The sequence below is a fragment of the Engystomops pustulosus genome, chromosome 9 (assembly GCF_040894005.1).
Source record: "Engystomops pustulosus chromosome 9, aEngPut4.maternal, whole genome shotgun sequence".
Lineage (NCBI taxonomy): Eukaryota > Metazoa > Chordata > Amphibia > Anura > Leptodactylidae > Engystomops > Engystomops pustulosus.
Window position 1 is genome coordinate 96,185,771 of NC_092419.1, and position 20,558 is coordinate 96,206,328.

The 20,558-nt window shown below is 47.4% G+C and overlaps 1 protein-coding gene across 2 annotated transcripts in view; it reads left to right on the top strand.

Moving 5' to 3' along the window:
- Positions 1-1,569: 1,569 nt before the first annotated feature.
- COL27A1 (collagen type XXVII alpha 1 chain) overlaps positions 1,570-20,558 on the top strand; it is a 192,088-nt gene continuing 173,099 nt past the window's right edge. Inside the window, exon 1 of one of the 2 annotated variants that reach the window (XM_072124196.1) lies at positions 1,570-1,813. In XM_072124196.1, the coding sequence (XP_071980297.1) occupies positions 1,764-1,813 (50 nt within the window). In that variant the 5' untranslated portion in view covers positions 1,570-1,763. Of the gene's footprint in view, positions 1,814-9,549; positions 9,852-20,558 lie in introns of those variants that run through there. The other variant, XM_072124195.1, reaches the window with a different exon arrangement.

Here is a 20,558-nt window from a genome sequence, read left to right on the forward strand (position 1 = left end):
GTCTGGGAAAGCAGCTCATATGGCCTGGCTAAGGTCCTCATACCAAATGTGCTTTGTGCTCTACAGTAAAACATTGAAAAATGAATTTGCCATTGCCTTGGACTACTCATGAATATTCAGCAACAAACTGTCTTCTTTATGAGAAGTCATCATGGCGGTCTGGGTCCGATGGAGAAAAAAAGAAAGAAAATAAGATCCAATCAGAGAAGATATCACGTGTTCAATTAATTGTATGTAATAGTTATGTATTCTACCTGTGACCATGTCTGATCAGTACAATAGACTTTGTATAACTGAAGTATGCAGCTCACCTTTTATCACTGTATGGTCACTGTACGGCAGTGTTATTGATGATATTGGTGGTGCTTTAGAAATATACAGCACATTTCCCTGGCGGGATGTATTTGCCATTACTGTATGAATGGCCCCCTCCATCCACCAGACCCAGCAGGACACGGGACATCACAAGAAGTCCTGAGTCCTGCTGCCCAGGGGTCACTTAACCTGCTGCTCCCATCAGTGAACTAAGGAAAGAATAATACAGGTGACCCTACAGAGGTCTGCAAGTGCTCCGAGAGCCCTCTTAAATTCCTGCCAAATGCCACCCAACATCCGCCCCTAGGGCACCTTCTGGCTAATGTTATTATACCTAAAATCAGGATTTTATCCATGACCCTATTAAGAGACCCTGCATGGCTCTACTATTAGTTTGAAAGTCATATTGGTCCCGGCACATTCCCTTTAATTCTAAATGATATTGTATGTAACTCTATGATACAATTTAACAACTATAAAGAATACTCAGTAATCCTGATATATATTGTATACTTTATTATTATACTTGTGTGCATATAGAAGATTTTTTAAAGCTTAGAAAGATGCATAAAGTTCATGAGTTACTTTCCTTTAAAACTCCTACTACAACTCTCATCATCTTCAAAGTGTCTATAATATCAGTATAATCAGTTCTCGTCTCTGCGGCGGTGAATGCCCCTGTACTGTACGGTTTTGCTTGTGAATGTCTTGTTTGTACACAGGCATCCTGCCCGCTACCCTCTGCCTGTACCCCTGGAATTAGCCGGTGCCCCCTGCGCCTTCCCAGAGGAACCTGTTTGCTTTCCACTCCGTTGTTATGATACGTTTTTTTTTGTCTTTTGTATATTCCCCAAACCCCTGCGCCTTGATGTTTGCTGCCTGTGTGCGCAGACACTGGTCCTCCTTGTATTCCTGTATGCCACAAGGACCCTCCCTTTTCGGAGGCAGGATTTTTGCTTATTAGTTAAATGTTTGCTCTGAAACCAGATACCTGCGTTTTAAAAAAAGGCCCCTCTCATACTGACTGCATCTATTTAAAAGGACAAGGCGAGGTTTATAAGACCCCGCGTCTTCATGTGCCCCTATGACAGACGCTTCAAAGAGTGGTGTTTTTTTTTCTTAACTTTTTTTTTTAATACTTTTTTTTTTTTTCCCCTCGTGCCTTGCTGTGTCAAATGAGCATCCAGCAGGCACAGCACTTAGGTACGGCACCAGTTTAAGACCAGTGCAAGAGCAGTATAATTGCCTGTTTCACCACCTTCCTTTGCAGTAGAGCTGGAACCTGCCTCTCCAATGACCCAGGAGACACACGGTGCTTTCCGACTCTCTAACCAGGAGTCAATTTGAAGCTTGCAAAAAAAAAAAAACCCAAAACAATAATAATAATAATAAAACAAGAAAACAAGGAAAAGAAGCAAGATCTTAGCTGCTGGGACAAATGAATACAAATGAATTTAGGGGCTGGAAGGAGAGATTGTACTTCTCACCAAGCCACCAAGTAAGTGTCATTACGCTATCGTGTGGTGTCGTGCGGATGTAGCAGAGCTGATTTTGTCATTTAACTCTTACTGGAAATCAAGGTGATGATAAGTGTCAAACTCCGCACTTCTATACCTGACTTGTGTATGTGTTAGTATGGGGAGTACATAGGTGTCACCGCATGCTGGTGGGAAGGGATAGGGTGTTGTAGTTTGGTCATAGACATTGCTTTACAGGTGCATCGCTTGATGATTTGTGATATCTTTGTGTCATATTTTATTTTATGTTAAATTGGAAAGGGAATACGTTCATTGCTATGTGTGAAGACTGCGATGCATGGCTACAATCCTCCACTATATATGTATATATATATATATATATATATAATGTTATAATATGTCATATTATAATATATATAATAATGTTATTTTATACTCTTTATATAGCAACATTGACTTCTGCAGCACTTTACAAAGTGCTTATATATATATATATATATATATATATATATATATATATCTCATTCTGGTCCCTCTTTCCATTGGGACTGGGAATCCGACCTGACGCCTACTGGTTTCTATGGATCTGTGACTTCACCCCAGTACCATCCCATGACCCGTCTTTTCTGGGAATCCCATGTATGACGTCCAGCACGCTGCGTAACCGCGCAGGTTTTTCCATGTCCTAGCCTAAGCCTGTAATCCTCACCGCGTATTATTATGCAACAAGATACCGAATACATCCCTAACATTTCATGACTATAGCAGAATATGGAAAAATGCTTTTCCAGATGTCCTAAAAGGTGGTGTCCTCATGATTCGCATAAGACTGTGTTCCCATACTAATGCTAGACTCCAGGTATCGACTATCCTGTGTGTTCGGATCGGTAGATAGTCATTGGGCACTGACCTGAGAATGTGACGTGTCAAAAATCCAACACTCAGGGTCCGGGGAAGCCGCGGTGTGAAGAGCAAACAACTTGAATGGGATTTTACTATTTTGTAGCATGATTGGGAAACCTCTGATCATTGACTGGCATGATGGAGCCAATATTAGGTAATTGTTTAAATTATTTCATGGGCAGCGTGTGAACCCGGGCTATGTGCAGAACAATGTGAGCCTGTATATACAAGGCAGAGCACACTTAACCTGTAGGAGTCTTACAGGAGACTGTGAATATATGAGCGCAACAGTGCAGAGCTCTGTGTATAGTGCACAGCATTGTCATCTGTATGCATACCTTACAGTCTAGCTATACATTGTGACTGATCTATACATCAGATCCTATACAGGGGAATGAGAATGTATAATGTAGTGCAATGTTCTCTTCTATGTATGTAGGGGATAGAATGATGGTGCCTATATGTTTTCTGTATATTGCACTTGTATACATAGTGATACAGGGGAATAATACAGAGGAATATCCAGCTGTGTGTACAGGGATTTGGGTGGCATGTGCAGTGCCCAGCGTTGAAGAAGCATCTCTGCGTAGTATAGCGCTATGTCCTTTTATATATGTTGCGGGGTGTTCTGGAATGTACTTTGGTATGTGCAGCGCCCTGCTATAGGATGCACACAAAAGTGTCATACCACAGGGAATGAATGACCTGTGGGATGAAAAAACGAATGTCCAGCTTTCTGGTAGGGGGCACGCTGCAGAGGTATGCACAGTGACACAGAGGGGTGTCTAGGGTTTGTGCAATGCAAAGGAATGTCCTGAAGTATGTGCAGGATATAGCAGGTATATGCATTACAGCTCTATGTGCGCTGCTAGGAATGTGTGAGGTGTAAATGGATTGCAGCGTGAAGCCCTGGTGTGGGTATGTGCTATGGTATGTGTGGTGCACAGTGAAGTCACAGCTACAAGTGCAGTGTAGTCAGTGAGTGTAGTCGGAGTCAGTGTAGATGCAGCTGGAAGTGTAGTGCAGTCGGAGTCAGTGTAAATGCAGTTACAAGTGCAGTGCAGTCGGAGTCAGTGTAAATGCAGTTACAAGTGTAGTGCAGTCGGAGTCAGTGTAAATGCAGTTACAAGTGTAGTGCAGTCGGAGTCAGTGTAAATGCAGTTACAAGTGCAGTGCAGTCGGAGTCAGTGTAAATGCAGTTACAAGTGTAGTGCAGTCGGAGTCAGTGTAAATGCAGTTACAAGTGTAGTGCAGTCGGAGTCAGTGTAAATGCAGTTACAAGTGCAGTGCAGTCGGAGTCAGTGTAAATGCAGTTACAAGTGTAGTGCAGTCGGAGTCAGTGTAAATGCAGTTACAAGTGTAGTGCAGTCGGAGTCAGTGTAAATGCAGTTACAAGTGCAGTGTAGTCGGAGTCAGTGTAAATGCAGTTACAAGTGCAGTGTAGTCAGAGTGAGTGTAGATGCAGCTAGAAGTGCAGTGGGAGTCAGTGTAAATGCTTGGACGAGTGCAGTGTAATAGGAGTCAGTGTAAATGCAGTTACAAGTGCAGTGTAATAGGAGTCAGTGTAAATGCTTGGACGAGTGCAGTGTAATAGGAGTCAGTGTAAATGCAGTTACAAGTGCAGTGTAGTCAGAGTGTAGATGCAGATAGAAGTGCAGTAGGAGTCAGTGTAAATGCTTGGACAAGTGCAGTGAAGTCGGAGTGAGTGTAAGTACAGTGCACATCATTGCCTTCTTGTATATGCATGTACCACTTCATTGTGGTTGATGGTTTGGGCATCCCCAAAACTGTGCCGTTCCAAAACATATACCATTTGTCTGGGGTGGGGGTGGGGGTGAATCCGTTCCCGGGTCACATGGCTAATATTGTACATTACAGTGCATCTAAATAATGCAAAAGAAATCATGTTTATACTTCCCTATATAGTGTGTGTTCAAATTAATTTCTCCTGAATCTACAGTATGATAAAGGTTTGCAGTCCCATGCACACTGTAAACAGTAGGGGGCAGTCTCTGGTAATTACCATCAGCTTGAGACGTGGAGAAGAGAGTGGCTGTAGGGATCAGTGGCAGGCTATATTTTGTAAGGAGGCTGTTTAAAGTAGGGAACAGTGTTTAGCTTATTCGACAACTAGTGGTGGTAGTAGGAGATGATGGCTCTGGATACAGTAGGGATCAGTGTTGGCTGCTGTAAGGAATATTGCCCGACTTCATTCAGGAGCAGTGTCTGGTTCTATGTAATAATGTCGTAATAGGAGCAGTCTGTGTAGGTGTATGCAGTAGGGATCAGCGCATGGCTGAGAGCATTAGGGACTAATATCTAGTTGTAAGGAGCAACAGTCTGTGTATGCAGAAGGGATCAGTGCCACACAATAAGGTGCATGTTAAGTTTCCTATAGTAGGGATCATAAGTATATTGTAAGGCTTTAGGGGCAGTAGGGAGCAGCAGCTAGATGTATGCACACAGTGTACATGATGCCACAGTGCTGGATACCATAAGCAGTCTCCATGATGAGTCCTCTGTGTATATTTGGACATGGCCCCCTCCCTCCCCCCCTCTTTACCACCCTGCTGTCAAAAATCCCAAGTGATTCTAATTAGTAAACATGTCCCCATTGCCATCAGTGCTGGTGATGAGGAGGATTACTGGATCACTGGATTTTCTGGCCATCCCAGTGGAAAATCTTGGAGCCTGAAGTCATTGAAGTCATTGGGATTTCTATTCTGGTTTGGACTGCTGTCTGCTCAGGCCACAAACTAAACAAGGGTCAGCATGGCCCCTCACCCTGCCTAGTATGGCCACTCACCCTGCCTAGTATGGCCCCTCACCCTGCCTAGCATGGCCCCTCACCCTGCCTAGTATGGCCCTCACCCTTCCTAGTATGGCCCCTCACCCTGCCTAGTATGGACCCTCACCCTGCCTAGTATGGCCCCTCACCCTGCCTAGTATGGCCCCTCACCCTGCCTCTTATGGCCACTCACCCTGCCTAGTATGGCCACTCACCCTGCCTAGTATGGCCACTCACCCTGCCTAGTATGGACCCTCACTAGTATGGCCACTCACCCTGCCTAGTATGGACCCTCACCCTGCCTAGTATGGACCCTCACCCTGCCTAGTATGGACCCTCACCCTGCCTATTATGGACTCTCACCCTGCCTAGTATGGACTCTCACCCTGCCTAGTATCGCCCCTCACCCTGCCTAGTATGGACCCTCACCCTGCCTAGTATGGACCCTCACCCTGCCTAGTATGGCCACTCACCCTGCCTAGTATGGCCCCTCACCCTGCCTAGCATGGCCCCTCACCCTGCCAAGTATGGCCCCTCACCCTTCCTAGTATGGCCCCTCACCCTGCCTAGTATGGACCCTCACCCTGCCTAGTATGGCCCCTCACCCTGCCTAGTATGGCCACTCACCCTGCCTAGTATGGCCACTCACCCTGCCTAGTATGGACCCTCACTAGTATGGCCACTCACCCTGCCTAGTATGGACCCTCACCCTGCCTAGTATGGACCCTCACCCTGCCTAGTATGGACCCTCACCCTGCCTAGTATGGACTCTCACCCTGCCTAGTATGGACTCTCACCCTGCCTAGTATCGCCTCTCACCCTGCCTAGTATGGACCCTCACCCTGCCTAGTATGGACCCTCACCCTGCCTAGTATGGCCCCTCACCCTTCCTAGTATGGCCCCTCACCCTGCCTAGTATGGCCCCTCACCCTGCCTAGTATGGCCCCTCACCCTGCCTAGTATGGCCCCTCACCCTGCCTAGTATGGCCACTCACCCTGCCTAGTATGGCCACTCACCCTTCCTAGTATGGACCCTCACTAGTATGGCCACTCACCCTGCCTAGTATGGACCCTCACCCTGCCTAGTATGGACCCTCACCCTGCCTAGTATGGACCCTCACCCTGCCTAGTATGGACTCTCACCCTGCCTAGTATGGACTCTCACCCTGCCTAGTATGGACTCTCACCCTGCCTAGTATGGACCCTCAACCTGCCTAGTATGGACCCTCAACCTGTCTAGTAAGGACCCTCACCCTGCCTAGTATCGCCCCTCACCCTGCCTAGTATGGACCCTCACCCTGCCTAGTATGGACCCTCAACCTGCCTAGTATGGACCCTCAACCTGTCTAGTAAGGACCCTCACCCTGCCTAGTATGGACTCTCACCCTGCCTAGTATGGCCCCTCACCCTGCCTATTATCGCCCCTCACCCTGCCTATTATCGCCCCTCACCCTGCCTAATATGGCCCCACACCCTGCCTAGCATGGCCCCTCACCCTGCCTAGTATGGCCCCTCACCCTGCCTAGTATGGACCCTCACCCTGCCTAGTATGGACCCTCATCCTGCCTAGTATGGCCACTCACCATGCCTAGTATGGACCCTCACCCTGCCTAGTATGGACCCTCACCCTGCCTAGTATGGACCCTCACCCTGCCTAGTATGGACCCTCACCCTGCCTAGTATGGACCCTCACCCTGCCTAGTATGGGCACTCACCCTGCCTAGTATGGACCCTCACCCTGCCTAGTATGGGCACTCACCCTGCCTAGTATGGACCCTCACCCTGCCTAGTATGGACCCTCACCCTGCCTAGTATGGCCCCTCACCCTGCCTAGTATGGCCCCTCACCCTGCCTAGTATGGCCACTCACCCTGCCTAGTATGGCCACTCACCCTGCCTAGTATGGCCACTCACCCTGCCTAGTATGGACCCTCACTAGTATGGCCACTCACCCTGCCTAGTATGGACCCTCACCCTGCCTAGTATGGACCCTCACCCTGCCTAGTATGGACCCTCACCCTGCCTATTATGGACTCTCACCCTGCCTAGTATGGACTCTCACCCTGCCTAGTATCGCCCCTCACCCTGCCTAGTATGGACCCTCACCCTGCCTAGTATGGACCCTCACCCTGCCTAGTATGGCCCCTCACCCTGCCTAGTATGGCCACTCACCCTGCCTAGTATGGCCCCTCACCCTGCCTAGCATGGCCCCTCACCCTGCCAAGTATGGCCCCTCACCCTTCCTAGTATGGCCCCTCACCCTGCCTAGTATGGACCCTCACCCTGCCTAGTATGGCCCCTCACCCTGCCTAGTATGGCCACTCACCCTGCCTAGTATGGCCACTCACCCTGCCTAGTATGGACCCTCACTAGTATGGCCACTCACCCTGCCTAGTATGGACCCTCACCCTGCCTAGTATGGACCCTCACCCTGCCTAGTATGGACCCTCACCCTGCCTAGTATGGACTCTCACCCTGCCTAGTATGGACTCTCACCCTGCCTAGTATCGCCTCTCACCCTGCCTAGTATGGACCCTCACCCTGCCTAGTATGGACCCTCACCCTGCCTAGTATGGACCCTCACCCTGCCTAGTATGGCCCCTCACCCTTCCTAGTATGGCCCCTCACCCTGCCTAGTATGGCCCCTCACCCTGCCTAGTATGGCCCCTCACCCTGCCTAGTATGGCCCCTCACCCTGCCTAGTATGGCCACTCACCCTGCCTAGTATGGCCCCTCACCCTGCCTAGTATGGCCACTCACCCTGCCTAGTATGGCCACTCACCCTGCCTAGTATGGCCACTCACCCTTCCTAGTATGGACCCTCACTAGTATGGCCACTCACCCTGCCTAGTATGGACCCTCACCCTGCCTAGTATGGCCCCTCACCCTGCCTAGTATGGCCACTCACCCTGCCTAGTATGGCCACTCACCCTTCCTAGTATGGACCCTCACTAGTATGGCCACTCACCCTGCCTAGTATGGACCCTCACCCTGCCTAGTATGGACCCTCACCCTGCCTAGTATGGACCCTCACCCTGCCTAGTATGGACTCTCACCCTGCCTAGTATGGACTCTCACCCTGCCTAGTATGGACTCTCACCCTGCCTAGTATGGACCCTCAACCTGCCTAGTATGGACCCTCAACCTGTCTAGTAAGGACCCTCACCCTGCCTAGTATCGCCCCTCACCCTGCCTAGTATGGACCCTCACCCTGCCTAGTATGGACCCTCAACCTGCCTAGTATGGACCCTCAACCTGTCTAGTAAGGACCCTCACCCTGCCTAGTATGGACTCTCACCCTGCCTAGTATGGCCCCTCACCCTGCCTATTATCGCCCCTCACCCTGCCTATTATCGCCCCTCACCCTGCCTAATATGGCCCCACACCCTGCCTAGCATGGCCCCTCACCCTGCCTAGTATGGCCCCTCACCCTGCCTAGTATGGACCCTCACCCTGCCTAGTATGGACCCTCATCCTGCCTAGTATGGCCACTCACCATGCCTAGTATGGACCCTCACCCTGCCTAGTATGGACCCTCACCCTGCCTAGTATGGACCCTCACCCTGCCTAGTATGGACCCTCACCCTGCCTAGTATGGGCACTCACCCTGCCTAGTATGGCCCCTCACCCTGCCTAGTATGGGCACTCACCCTGCCTAGTATGGACCCTCACCCTGCCTAGTATGGCCCCTCACCCTGCCTAGCATGGCCCCTCACCCTGCCTAGTATGGCCCCTCACCCTGCCTAGCATGGCCCCTCACCCTGCCTAGTATGGCCCCTCACCCTGCCTAGTATGGCCCCTCACCCTGCCTAGTATGGCCCCTCACCCTGCCTAGTATGGCCCCTCACCCTGCCTAGTATGGCCCCTCACCCTGCCTAGTATGGCCCCTCACCCTGCCTAGTATGGACCCTCACCCTGCCCAGTATGGACTAATAATGATTAATTGGCAGAAACGAAAATAAATTGCACAGTGTAAAGTGTGTTTGCGTGCAGTAGTGTGTGGCTGCCACTAGAGGGCGGCGGAGCTGTGCGGGCCGTGTTATATGCTGCGCTCCGCTCTGCTCCTTCCTTTCCCTGTGCCTCGGGTCCAGCAGGGAGGAATCTCCGAGTGCAGGCAGGGCAGGGACCCCCCGAAAGTGAGGAGAGGGGGTGCACACACATCTGCCAGGGCTCAGGCTGCCATGGGTCCCTGCCCACTGCCCCCCTCCCAAGGTGCATGCAGGGTCCCGGGGGGGTGAGGGGCAGCGGTCTCTGATGTGCACGGATAGCGGGGACGTCATGCTCTCACCCCGACCGAAAGAATGAAGTAACCGTGATGGAGCCGGTATCTGCCCCGGGCTCCAGCATCCGAGCAGCCGCGTCCAGGGGGTGAGTACAGGCTGCAGGACCACCATACCTGATGCATTGTAGAGGGTCCTGTACTATGGGGGGCTCACTGCCTGATGCCTTGTAGAGGGTCCTGTACTATGGGGGGCTCACTGCCTGCTGCCTTGTAGAGGGTCCTGTACTATGGGGGGCTCACTGACTGCTGTCTTGTAGAGGGTCCTGTACTATGGGGGGCTCACTGCCTGATGCCTTGTAGAGGGTCCTGTACTATGGGGGGCTCACTGACTCCTGTCTTGTAGAGGGTCCTGTACTATGGGGGGCTCACTGCCTGCTGCCTTGTAGAGGGTCCTGTACTATGGGGGGCTCACTGCCTGATGCCTTGTAGAGGGTCCTGTACTATGGGGGGCTCACTGCCTGCTGCCATGAAGAGGGTCCTGTACTATGGGGGGCTCACTGCCTGCTGCCTTGTAGAGGGTCCTGTACTATGGGGGGCTCACTGCCTGCTGCCTTGTAGAGGGTCCTGTACTATGGGGGGCTCACTGCCTGATGCCTTGTAGAGGGTCCTGTACTATGGGGGGCTCACTGCCTGCTGCCATGAAGAGGGTCCTGTACTATGGGGGGCTCACTGCCTGCTGCCTTGTAGAGGGTCCTGTACTATGGGGGGCTCACTGCCTGCTTCCTTGTAGAGGGTCCTGTACTATGGGGGGCTCCCTGCCTGATGCCTTGTAGAGGATCCTGTACTATGGGGGGCTCACTGCCTGATGCCTTGTAGAGGGTCCTGTACTATGGGGGGCTCACTGCCTGATGCCTTGTAGAGGGTCCTGGACTATGGGGGCTCACTGCCTGCTGCCTTGTAGAGGGTCCTGGACTATGGGGGGCTCACTGCCTGATGCCTTGTAGAGGGTCCTGTACTATGGGGGGCTCACTGCCTGATGCCTTGTAGAGGGTCCTGGACTATGGGGGCTCACTGCCTGCTGCCTTGTAGAGGGTCCTGGACTATGGGGGGCTCACTGCCTGATGCCTTGTAGAGGGTCCTGGACTATGGGGGGCTCACTGCCTGATGCCTTGTAGAGGGTCCTGGACTATGGGGGGCTCACTGCCTGATGCCTTGTAGAGGGTCCTGGACTATGGGGGGCTCACTGCCTGATGCCTTGTAGAGGGTCCTGTACTATGGGGGACTCACTGCCTGCTGCCATGTAGAGGGTCCTGTACTATGGGGGGCTCACTGCCTGTTGTCTTGTAGAGGGTCCTGAGCTATGGGGGGCTCACTGCCTGTTGTCTTGTAGAGGGTCCTGAGCTATGGGGGGCTCACTGCCTGCTGTGTTGTCATGGCCAAAATCTACTAGAGGGTCCTAGACTATAGAGGGATCACTGCCTGATGTATTGTCATATCTCACATCTACTATTGGGTCATTTTCATAGTTTACTAGAAGTTGTCTGCATTGTGTTGAACTACTGATCGCACGGTCTATAGGAGATTAAGTATAGTGTGTTTAATCCCCTACTGACTATACATGGTCCCCTATCGACACTGCAGTGTATAGGATCCCTTACTGACTGCACTGCCTATAGTGGGCCATGTATAGTGTTTTTTTATCCACTACTGGTTGCAGTTTCTTTAGGGGAACATGTATAGTTCATAGGGTCTCTTACTGAATGCACCCATATATAGGGTTACTTACTGTATGCAATGTCTATAGGGGACCATGTATTGTGCAGCTGAGTGTATAGGGTCTGGTACTGAATAATATGTGCAGGTGAGTGAATAGTGTCCCTGAATGCACCATCTCTAGGGTCTGATCTTGTAAAGTTCAGGTGAATGCATTGTCTGGTGGTGTCTTGTATAGTAGATGGGATTCCTTACTGAATACTAGAATATTGTGTTTATGGATGAGCTCATTTCCACAGAAGAGGAAAGCCTAGCGGGACAGAGTATGTGCTTAGTGCTAGCAGGGATGTCCTGGACGACTTGTGCTGACGATTACCCCGCTCAATGAGGGACTGTGCTGCAGCACTATGGGGTTACTGTGTATGTGCCGACCTACCCTGCCAATGGCTAGAACAGGGCCGTACTGTACATTGCATGAAATATAGCTATAACCCGGCTCAGTACAAACCCAAACTTGGATGTGTACAGGAAATGTGTGAGCACAGCTGGCCGGGGGGCTGCGAACCCCTCCATAAAAATAACTTCCCCAACATAAACATCTAAAATATCCCTCACATGAAGCTTTGAACTTCATAATCACTTCTGTAGGGAGAGGGATTAACTTTTTACTCAACCAAGAACAAGTAAAAGTTATCCTGCGGACAGCCGGCTTTCCCAGGGGATATCATTGATATTGCTGAGTTTAGTCATTTACCTTGGGTTCTTATAATTACCCAACAATTAGTTCCCTGTGGATGAGATTAACATTGCGGACCGAGCCTGTGTGTGAACGAGGCACAATCCCAGGCGAGACACTGGGTCCCGTATCCTCTTAGTCCTCTAATCCCATGTGAAAAACTGTTGATCCCTATTACGGTACATTAAGGGATTGGGATAAACTCTCTCCCCACGTAGTGGTTTCCTGTTTAATACAGTATAATACAATTTTATATTGTATATAGGATATATATATATATATATATATATATATATATATATATATTTGTATGAAGTGTCAGCTGCTCTATGGAGAGCACTTTGTATTGCGACGGTGCGATTGTTTGGGTATCTATAGCATATGTATATATTTGTATATAAACACTCACTACAAACACTAAAGCTAAGAGGAAACCATAGTAAATTAGATACAATTGTGTATACATCTGTAGCACTGCTGTATACAATCCATCTGCCTCTGTTGCTGTAGGGTCTATTCGCTATATTTGGTGAAATTATGAATGTTAGGGTAATGCACTGGCTTTCAGCACGGGATGAACTCTGCCATAAATTTTGGAAACCAAAGCCAGAGTAAATGACATGTGTATCCCTTGAAGGAGGAACAGTTAAACCTTAAATTGCACCATAGGCTGTGCTCCAGGGGGCCCGTCTTGGCCCGGCAGACATGACTGCAGCAAGAAAGGATCAGTCATTCAACACTTTCCCCAGATGACACTTTAATCCCTGCGTTATATGTCAAGGGCTGGAAGTGACAGGGATAAGACGTCTTGGACTGGAAGACAGTGCGTCCTATGAAGTGGAGCTGGACCAGGGCTCTGCGGTTCATCGACCTACCCCTAGTCTATAAGTACAAAAGCAGATGCACGTGGGGGGTGGCTCCTGGATTTAACGATATAGATATAGCAGAGCTCAATCTGTCTTATCAGGGTCATCATAACTAGATTCTCCAAAACTCTGACTCCCTGCAGCTTCCATTGCATACTGGGAGTTGTAGTTTCCAAGCAGCTTCAGAGCCATAGAATGGATGTATACAATATACTGCAAAAGACAAATTCAGCTTCACTTCACTTAGATGCTGAATAAGCCCAAACCTTCATTACTCTATGTTGTTGCCCTCTGCCATCCGGCCTGGTAATCAGTAGCTGCCAGACGCTGCACAGCGGGTGATTAGCAGATGCCCTGCAGCCCTGGATTGCACACCTAGACCGAAGTGTGCCAGACACACCCTTGCCGCTACCTGCCCTAATCCCTCTGCCCCTGCAGGGCAAGGATTAACCCTTCACTCTGATATTTTGCCAGTCCAGCTCAGAGATTCCAGCATGTCAGTCATTCAGTACATCATAGGACACTGTATACACAATTATACAGTGTAGCCTATAGTTCAGTATCCACATTGTTTCCAGTTATGGAAAGTGGTTACATTTTAACCTGACGGATTCTTGATGTCCAGGAGATAAGCAGCAGAATGTATTTGGTTGCTACTTATTGAAATAACATTCATATTCTTCCAAGGTAAGTATTGACCAATTTATATGGAGCCTTTGCTCCCAACGTTTCGTTACTAGGCTACATTAATTTTGCTTCTGTTCATACAGTCAGAAGTAAACGATAAATGTCTTTCCGTCTGCTGCTACCATTAGAGGGAGCTATTTGCATATTTTATTATTCAGATGGGAACTAACAGGGGTAAGAGTGTCCACATCAGGACAAGCGGGTTTAGTAGTAGTTGAGTTTGGAATCACATCACAGTCCCGATCACTTGAATAGGCTTGAGCCATTGAGTTCCGTATTTCCAAATACGGCCACTATCATAAGGGCGTGGTCACGCGTACCATTTACAAATACAGTGCTAGGGTATGGGGGTGGGCCTCGGTTCCTGTAGAAACGCATGCGATCAGTAACCGGATTCTGGTTCCATATGCAGTCGGGCCAAGGCCAGCCCTAGCGGTAAGAATGACCGCACCATAAGTGTGGTGCTTTTGCTGATAATAATAGGAATGCTACTGCGACAGTGGAAGAGCCAGGAATCTGACCCCCTTTGATAAATTTTTATGGCCTATTTTAAGCATTGCAAAGTCTCTGAATACCCCCATAAGCTAAAAGTGAATTAGTAAAATACGCCTGAAATTGGCTCCCCCTGTGGTGCAAACGCCTAAATGGGAAATAAAGCGATAGCTGAGCCCCTCCCCTGATCTGCCACTATGGTGGTGATACTAATGGATTATTATTATACAAAATCCATCCACTGGTATCCGAAATATTCCTTACACTGCATGTGTCTGTCCCATAGATAGGTTACCCCTATGACCAGCATGGATTCCTCTTTGATGATATGGATCTAGCTCCTGGAACCATGTTTACCCATTGACCTTTTGTGTGTCATTCCATGTTTTGACGTGGATCTGATTATCCCCTTTTTTTTAATGTCATTTTCGGAGCTGAGGACCCATGGAATGTGTTTCTGGCTCATGCCGTGACTTGTTAATGTATAACTTATGGAGTAGTTGCATTAACCTATAGAACGATCCGAGCATTGTCGCACTTTATGGGCCTTCCCACATTATCTCACTGACCCTCCTACAATGGAAGTCATTTATGAAGGCCGGGCATGGTGCCAGCCTGTATGTCGTCTCTTCTATTGTTTGCGTCTTTATGTGCATTCCTGCTAATTGCATGGCATTACCCCCTGCCCGTTATCAACGATGGTGAGGGCCTCTATGCTTGGCCAATGTATATGACATACATTCTAAACACTTGTATCTTCTTTCAATGTTTGTGGAGCCTATAGTCATGCCTTCTGCAGCTCTTCTGATTGGATGTGGGGATGGTTCATATTTGATTGGACCTACCGGTAGATTTTTTTGTGAAGATTCTTTTAGTCACCGTTTTATGGGATACAGATGGTATATTAGCTATATTGTCTCCACTACCTTTCTTTGCCCCTGCCTTTCTTTAGTCCATTGGGAAGCACCATAGATGGCAGTAATATTTTGTGCCTGATCCTCGCTGACATTCAGTCCATATTTAACAGATTAGCTCAGAAATCTGAAACAGACCAAAATCTGTAAAATTATAAAAATAAAATAAGTAAAATTCCTGTTGCATATGTAGGTTTTTCACTACTAAGCCAGTATATGGGTCTATCTATCAGCGACCTAACTCTATGCCTACAAAATTTTTTCCCAGGATAATGCGTAGATAACCTATCCAGGATAACCCATCAGTTTGGTTGTGGTGGTTTATTCCTTCGATCAGTAGAAGAAAGGGGCACAGCAATTACTGCATTGCCAGAGTCCTTATTGTTTTCCAGATGCATTGGCTTAGGTATACGCTTCACTTCAGCCTCATTAACTTGCTTTTGTTGGGGTCCTAAGGTTTGACCCCCAACTGATCGCACATTGCTGTGCCAAATCTGCTAATTAAAGAGTTCCCGCTTAATACCTCCATTGAAGCCCCCCTCCCAAGAAGCAAGTAATAGCAGTATGGAGATGAAAGGGCCAGTAGACCGCATCCCAGGGATGGTTATTGTACTGTCACAGTGGGTATGCTGGATTCCTAACTGTTTTTGGCTAAAGGAACCAAAAAGAGAAACAATAATATAACAAACAGATGTTTTTACACAATTGCTTTCATGTAAATCTGCTTTGCAGCTATAAAGTTCTACTAATAAAAGAGCTTCGCACAACCAGGTATAAGACTCTGTTCACATCTGGTAGGAGTCTACATTGCAAATTCAGTATCTTGCATCATCATGATTGAAACCTAACAAAACCCTTTGGGTTGTGGGAAATTGGCACATTAAGTGTGTTGCCAAATTTTGGGATGGGCCAGAATCCTGTTCTGACCTCCCACTTTGGGTATGTGGCACAACCCCTTTTGCATATGAAATGATAGGGACTGATAAATCCATGAGAATTCTGCCAGACTTGGAACTGGACTACGGAAGCTTTATCCTTCCCCCTGAGCCAGGAAGTAAAATAATAGTGCTGAAGGCTGCAGAATCCTGAATGCAGCTCTGGAGTATAATACAGAATGTACAGTAACTTAGGCTCACTTTTGTGTGTGTAAGTAGCAGCAGGTAGTGATGTGTCGTTCGCGAACGAACCAACTCTGAGCCGGCTTTTTAGCGAACGATGGAAGCCGGCTCCCGTCAGTGAGCCGATGGCTCACTTAACCCCGCCCCTAACTGGCTCACCACGCCCACTTTAACCTGATACAATCGGTTTATAAGTGGTGTGGAATGGGGTGACTGGCTGGACTGCGGCTTCCTATTATACAAGTAATAGGGAGCGGTTCAGGAGCCAGAAGAGCCGGATGATCCAGCTCACTAAGAAGAGCCGTAATTCCCATCACTAGCAGCAGGACTGTGACAAATTCATTTATATTCCAGCTGCATTCAGATGTGTGAGATCTCTTCACCAATCACAGCATAGCCCCTCCCCTCTGCTATGAGTGACTTCTGCATAAAGCTTCTGTTTGAATACTACAGCAGTTACTCAAGGGAAAGGGCCTTACAATATTTCAGTGAAGAGATCTCGTGCACCAGAGTGCTCAAAGTCCAGCTACAAGCCTGGAATATAAATACATATTTCACAGTCAATAACACATCACACAATAATATGGTTACACCGACCTCCAGGGTTGCTATCTAATATTGTCTGCAGCTGTATTCAGTTCATTGTAAGTTTTATTTGGGGCTTCTACCCTGACGCATCATTTTACTCTATACATGTAGAGCTGCAGTTTTTGGTTGTGGATCTCTTTGTAACCTTGTAGTGTCAGCAGGAGGAAGTTTGTGCAAAAGTTTAAATACAACAAATCTAAATGTGTCCTCACATTGTTTCACCAATAGATGGCGCTAAGTGGAACCATAGTCCGTAAATCAAGTATCCTCCTCAATAAAGGTCAATGAAAGTCCCTGGAATTCTAGTTCTCCTTTGCACTGATGACATGGCTGCTCCTGATCCACGGGGTAGTATGTTTGCAATGAAATGAAATCCCCCTTAGCTATGTGTAGGGAGCTTTGTGTGAAAGCAGCAGGGTGTTTACCTTTCACCCCATCCAGCAGTGTCCTCACACACTTCTCGTCCCAGGCCGTGTGCTATAAATGCTGGAATTGACAGACACAACAAATCTCGGCTTACTACTTAATGTTTGGTCGCCAGTGGTACACAAGGAGCTGGGGTGACACAGAGATGACACCAGGATTCAAACTGCAAGCCTCCCACTTCAAAGCCGCGCGTGTTTACCATGCGTCATCCCCTCCTTTCCACCATCACGGTGTAAAATGTGACACCATTCCCCAGCTACGTTCCCGTTGCAGTATATTTTCATGAATGGGCGTGTGGGCGTGCAAATAAAATACGGTTATATTTTTTAATTTTTTTTTTGGCATGATCAATGATGGAATATTTCTATTTTAGTAATGGTCAACACTGCACGGGCGAACTTTGAAAGACCATTTTAGGCGCAAAAAAGTCGCGAATGAGCATAAGCACCATGAAAAGTCTCAAAAATTAAAGAAAAAGGCAAGCCAAAAGTTTGATACATGTACCCCATAGGGGCACATTTACTAAGGGTCTGTCGGGTTTCTTGAATTTTTCAGTTTTGCGCTGAATTGCCCCGGGTTTTTGGCGCACGCGATCGGATTGTAGCATATCGGCGCCAGCTTGCATGCGACACAAAACCGGGGCGTGGACGTCAGACAACCCAACTGACAAACCACGGAATTTAAAAATCAAATTGTGTCACAAGATCAGCACTCAAGTGCAGCGGGAAGAAGATGGTGAACTCCGGCGGACCTCAGCGAGGAAGCGACACATGGAGGAACTTGAACGCACGATCTTGGTGAATCGCAGCGGCTCCGAATCCTCGTCAGACATTCCGGATCAGCGGCGTCAACGGGACAGGTAAGTAAATGTGCCTCACAGTGTCCTATCTGCAGGTAGCATGTTATAGAGCAGGAGGAGCTGAGCAAATTGTACATAGTGTCCAATCTGCAAGCAGCATGTTATAGAGCAGGAGGAGCTGTGAAAAATTGTATATAGTGTCCTATCTGCAGGTAGCATGTTATACAGCAGGAGGAGCTGAGCAGATTGTATAATTATATGTGTGTTTCTACTGCAGGATTTTAGTGGTTTTTCCTTAAATCCTGACTACCAGATTCTCTGTGCCAGCTGTCATCACCCTCTCCCGCAGTCGTAAATCTGGCCCCTGGTCTATGATCCCTTGTCCCTCCTCACTTTTAGGTCACTGAAATATTTTCCTGGAAAGCTTTGTTTCTTTTGCCCAGGCAGATTGTACAAGTCTCTATGTTATTGGCAGGTATTGGTGAGGAGGTCCTGTCCTGTCCTGTATTGCTCAGCCAGTCCATGGACATGAATAGGACTGTGTCATTCGTAAATTCCCCTGTGGTAGCGCTGCAAGGACATCAAATGTGTCCAAAAATTGTAACTGATCCCAGGAGGGGGATTACATAGTGATCTGCTCTTTGTAAAAAATGACCATCCTCAATTTTAGACGGGCAGGGCAGATGGGTTACATAGTACCGTAGCTTCACTTTAATATACATTTTGCCTTATTTTGGATTTTCGGCCAAAAATGCTGAGCAGCTTGAATATAAGTCTGTCAGCGACTGGGTAATTATATGCATATAAGCCCCTAAGAGTATTTCCGTCATATTTAATGTGCCCTGAAACCACAATCGACGTTTTTTTGCTGCATTTCATCGTCTTGTTGACCTTCATTTCTTACTATAATACTTACTGGCTTTTTCAGTTCCTTGTCTGGATACAGTTTTCGAGAGGATTACATTGAGTAGAATATTGTGGAATATATCATACAGTATGGGGGAGATCTAACATAAGTCTCTTAGAGCAGAACTGTTCTGGCAACGAATCAGAGCGCAGCTTTCATTTTCCCACAGCTGTTTATAAAATCAAAGCTGAGCTCTGATTGATAAATCTCATGATAAATCTCCCTATATGTGTATATATGTATGTATATAATATATATTATATAATCCATTACATGCCTTCTTTTTCAAGCATTGCTCTCTACGCTCCCACTTTTACCAAGAGTGACTTAAAGCTCCGCTTCCCCATTGCAAATCTGTTATAGGGCCACAAATTTGGAAGTGTCATTTGTAGTTCTGGTCCCATCATATGTTGTCGTAGAATCTTTTGTGTAGCCCACTGACTTCTACTCGCACTCTTGTAAAGTAAAGATATCACTAGAGCTCTGTGTATAAGGTTATAGTCACTTTCCAGAAGAAACGTACAGATGATTCACTCCATTTGCGGAATAGGCTCCCGTTCAGACCACAAACACGCCATTTGATTCTTCTTCTCTCCTCCTTGCGGGTGCATTTATTTTTCAGTTATGCCTTCATAAGATTCTAAAATATCATTGAGACATTTGTTTAAACAGGTCACATGACCACAAACCTCCAGTCAAGTATTGTAATTGAGCCAATCGCAAAACCTATCCATGGTTTTCAACAACCAATGGGCATGAGATATCCTATTCCCTTCTTTCTTATTCGAAAAGCTTGTAAAAACTTGAACGGAAACATCTCTGCCTCTATCTCCACATGAATGGACCAGTCGGATGGATGCCTCCATCCTATGGAAAATGCATTGAGAGGAACTTTTTTTTTTACTTCACCCTATATTGATTATAGCCATCTGTTGAGTGGACCCGAACAAGAACATCACCCACTTTTATAAGTAGTCCAAGCGGGAAGAACTAGGCAAGAAGAATCAAACCTGGAGACAGGCCCCTTTTTTGGTAGAGGATCCAATCATTTGAGCGCCTCTTCTCTATGTAAAAGTGAAATTTCACTAAAATTTACTAAATTTTACCCATTTAATAGACTGTCTTTACCACACCTACTCTCTATGACCGAAATAGTGGATGAAAACGTGCCAACTTTCTTTCCTGCCTCCTTTTCAAAAGGACCAGATAATGGAATAATGGATCTATATTTTGGTCTTTAATTCCGCCTACTCTTGAGAGGACCAATCGTGAAGGATCTAAATTTTGTGCAGCCAATAGCTACTTTGCCTACTCTTTATGGCTAAAAAGGGGGAAAGGTTTAAGAATATATTACTGGGTGATGTGGTTTTTTGGTCATGGATGGAGAATAGTGAATCCAGGCCGGGTCTTCTCTTGTATTAATAAAGTTACATATGTATAGTTTTAAAGTAACCATATATCAACTTTCCCAACAATTGTGTTGGAGAATAAGAGAAATCTTTTGTACAAATCCTTTTCAGTGGAGGAGGTTGCACACCTTGATTAAGTTGGCCCCATTTTAGGTTCAGGGTAAGTCTGGCCTTCATTATCATGCTGTCATCGGACCT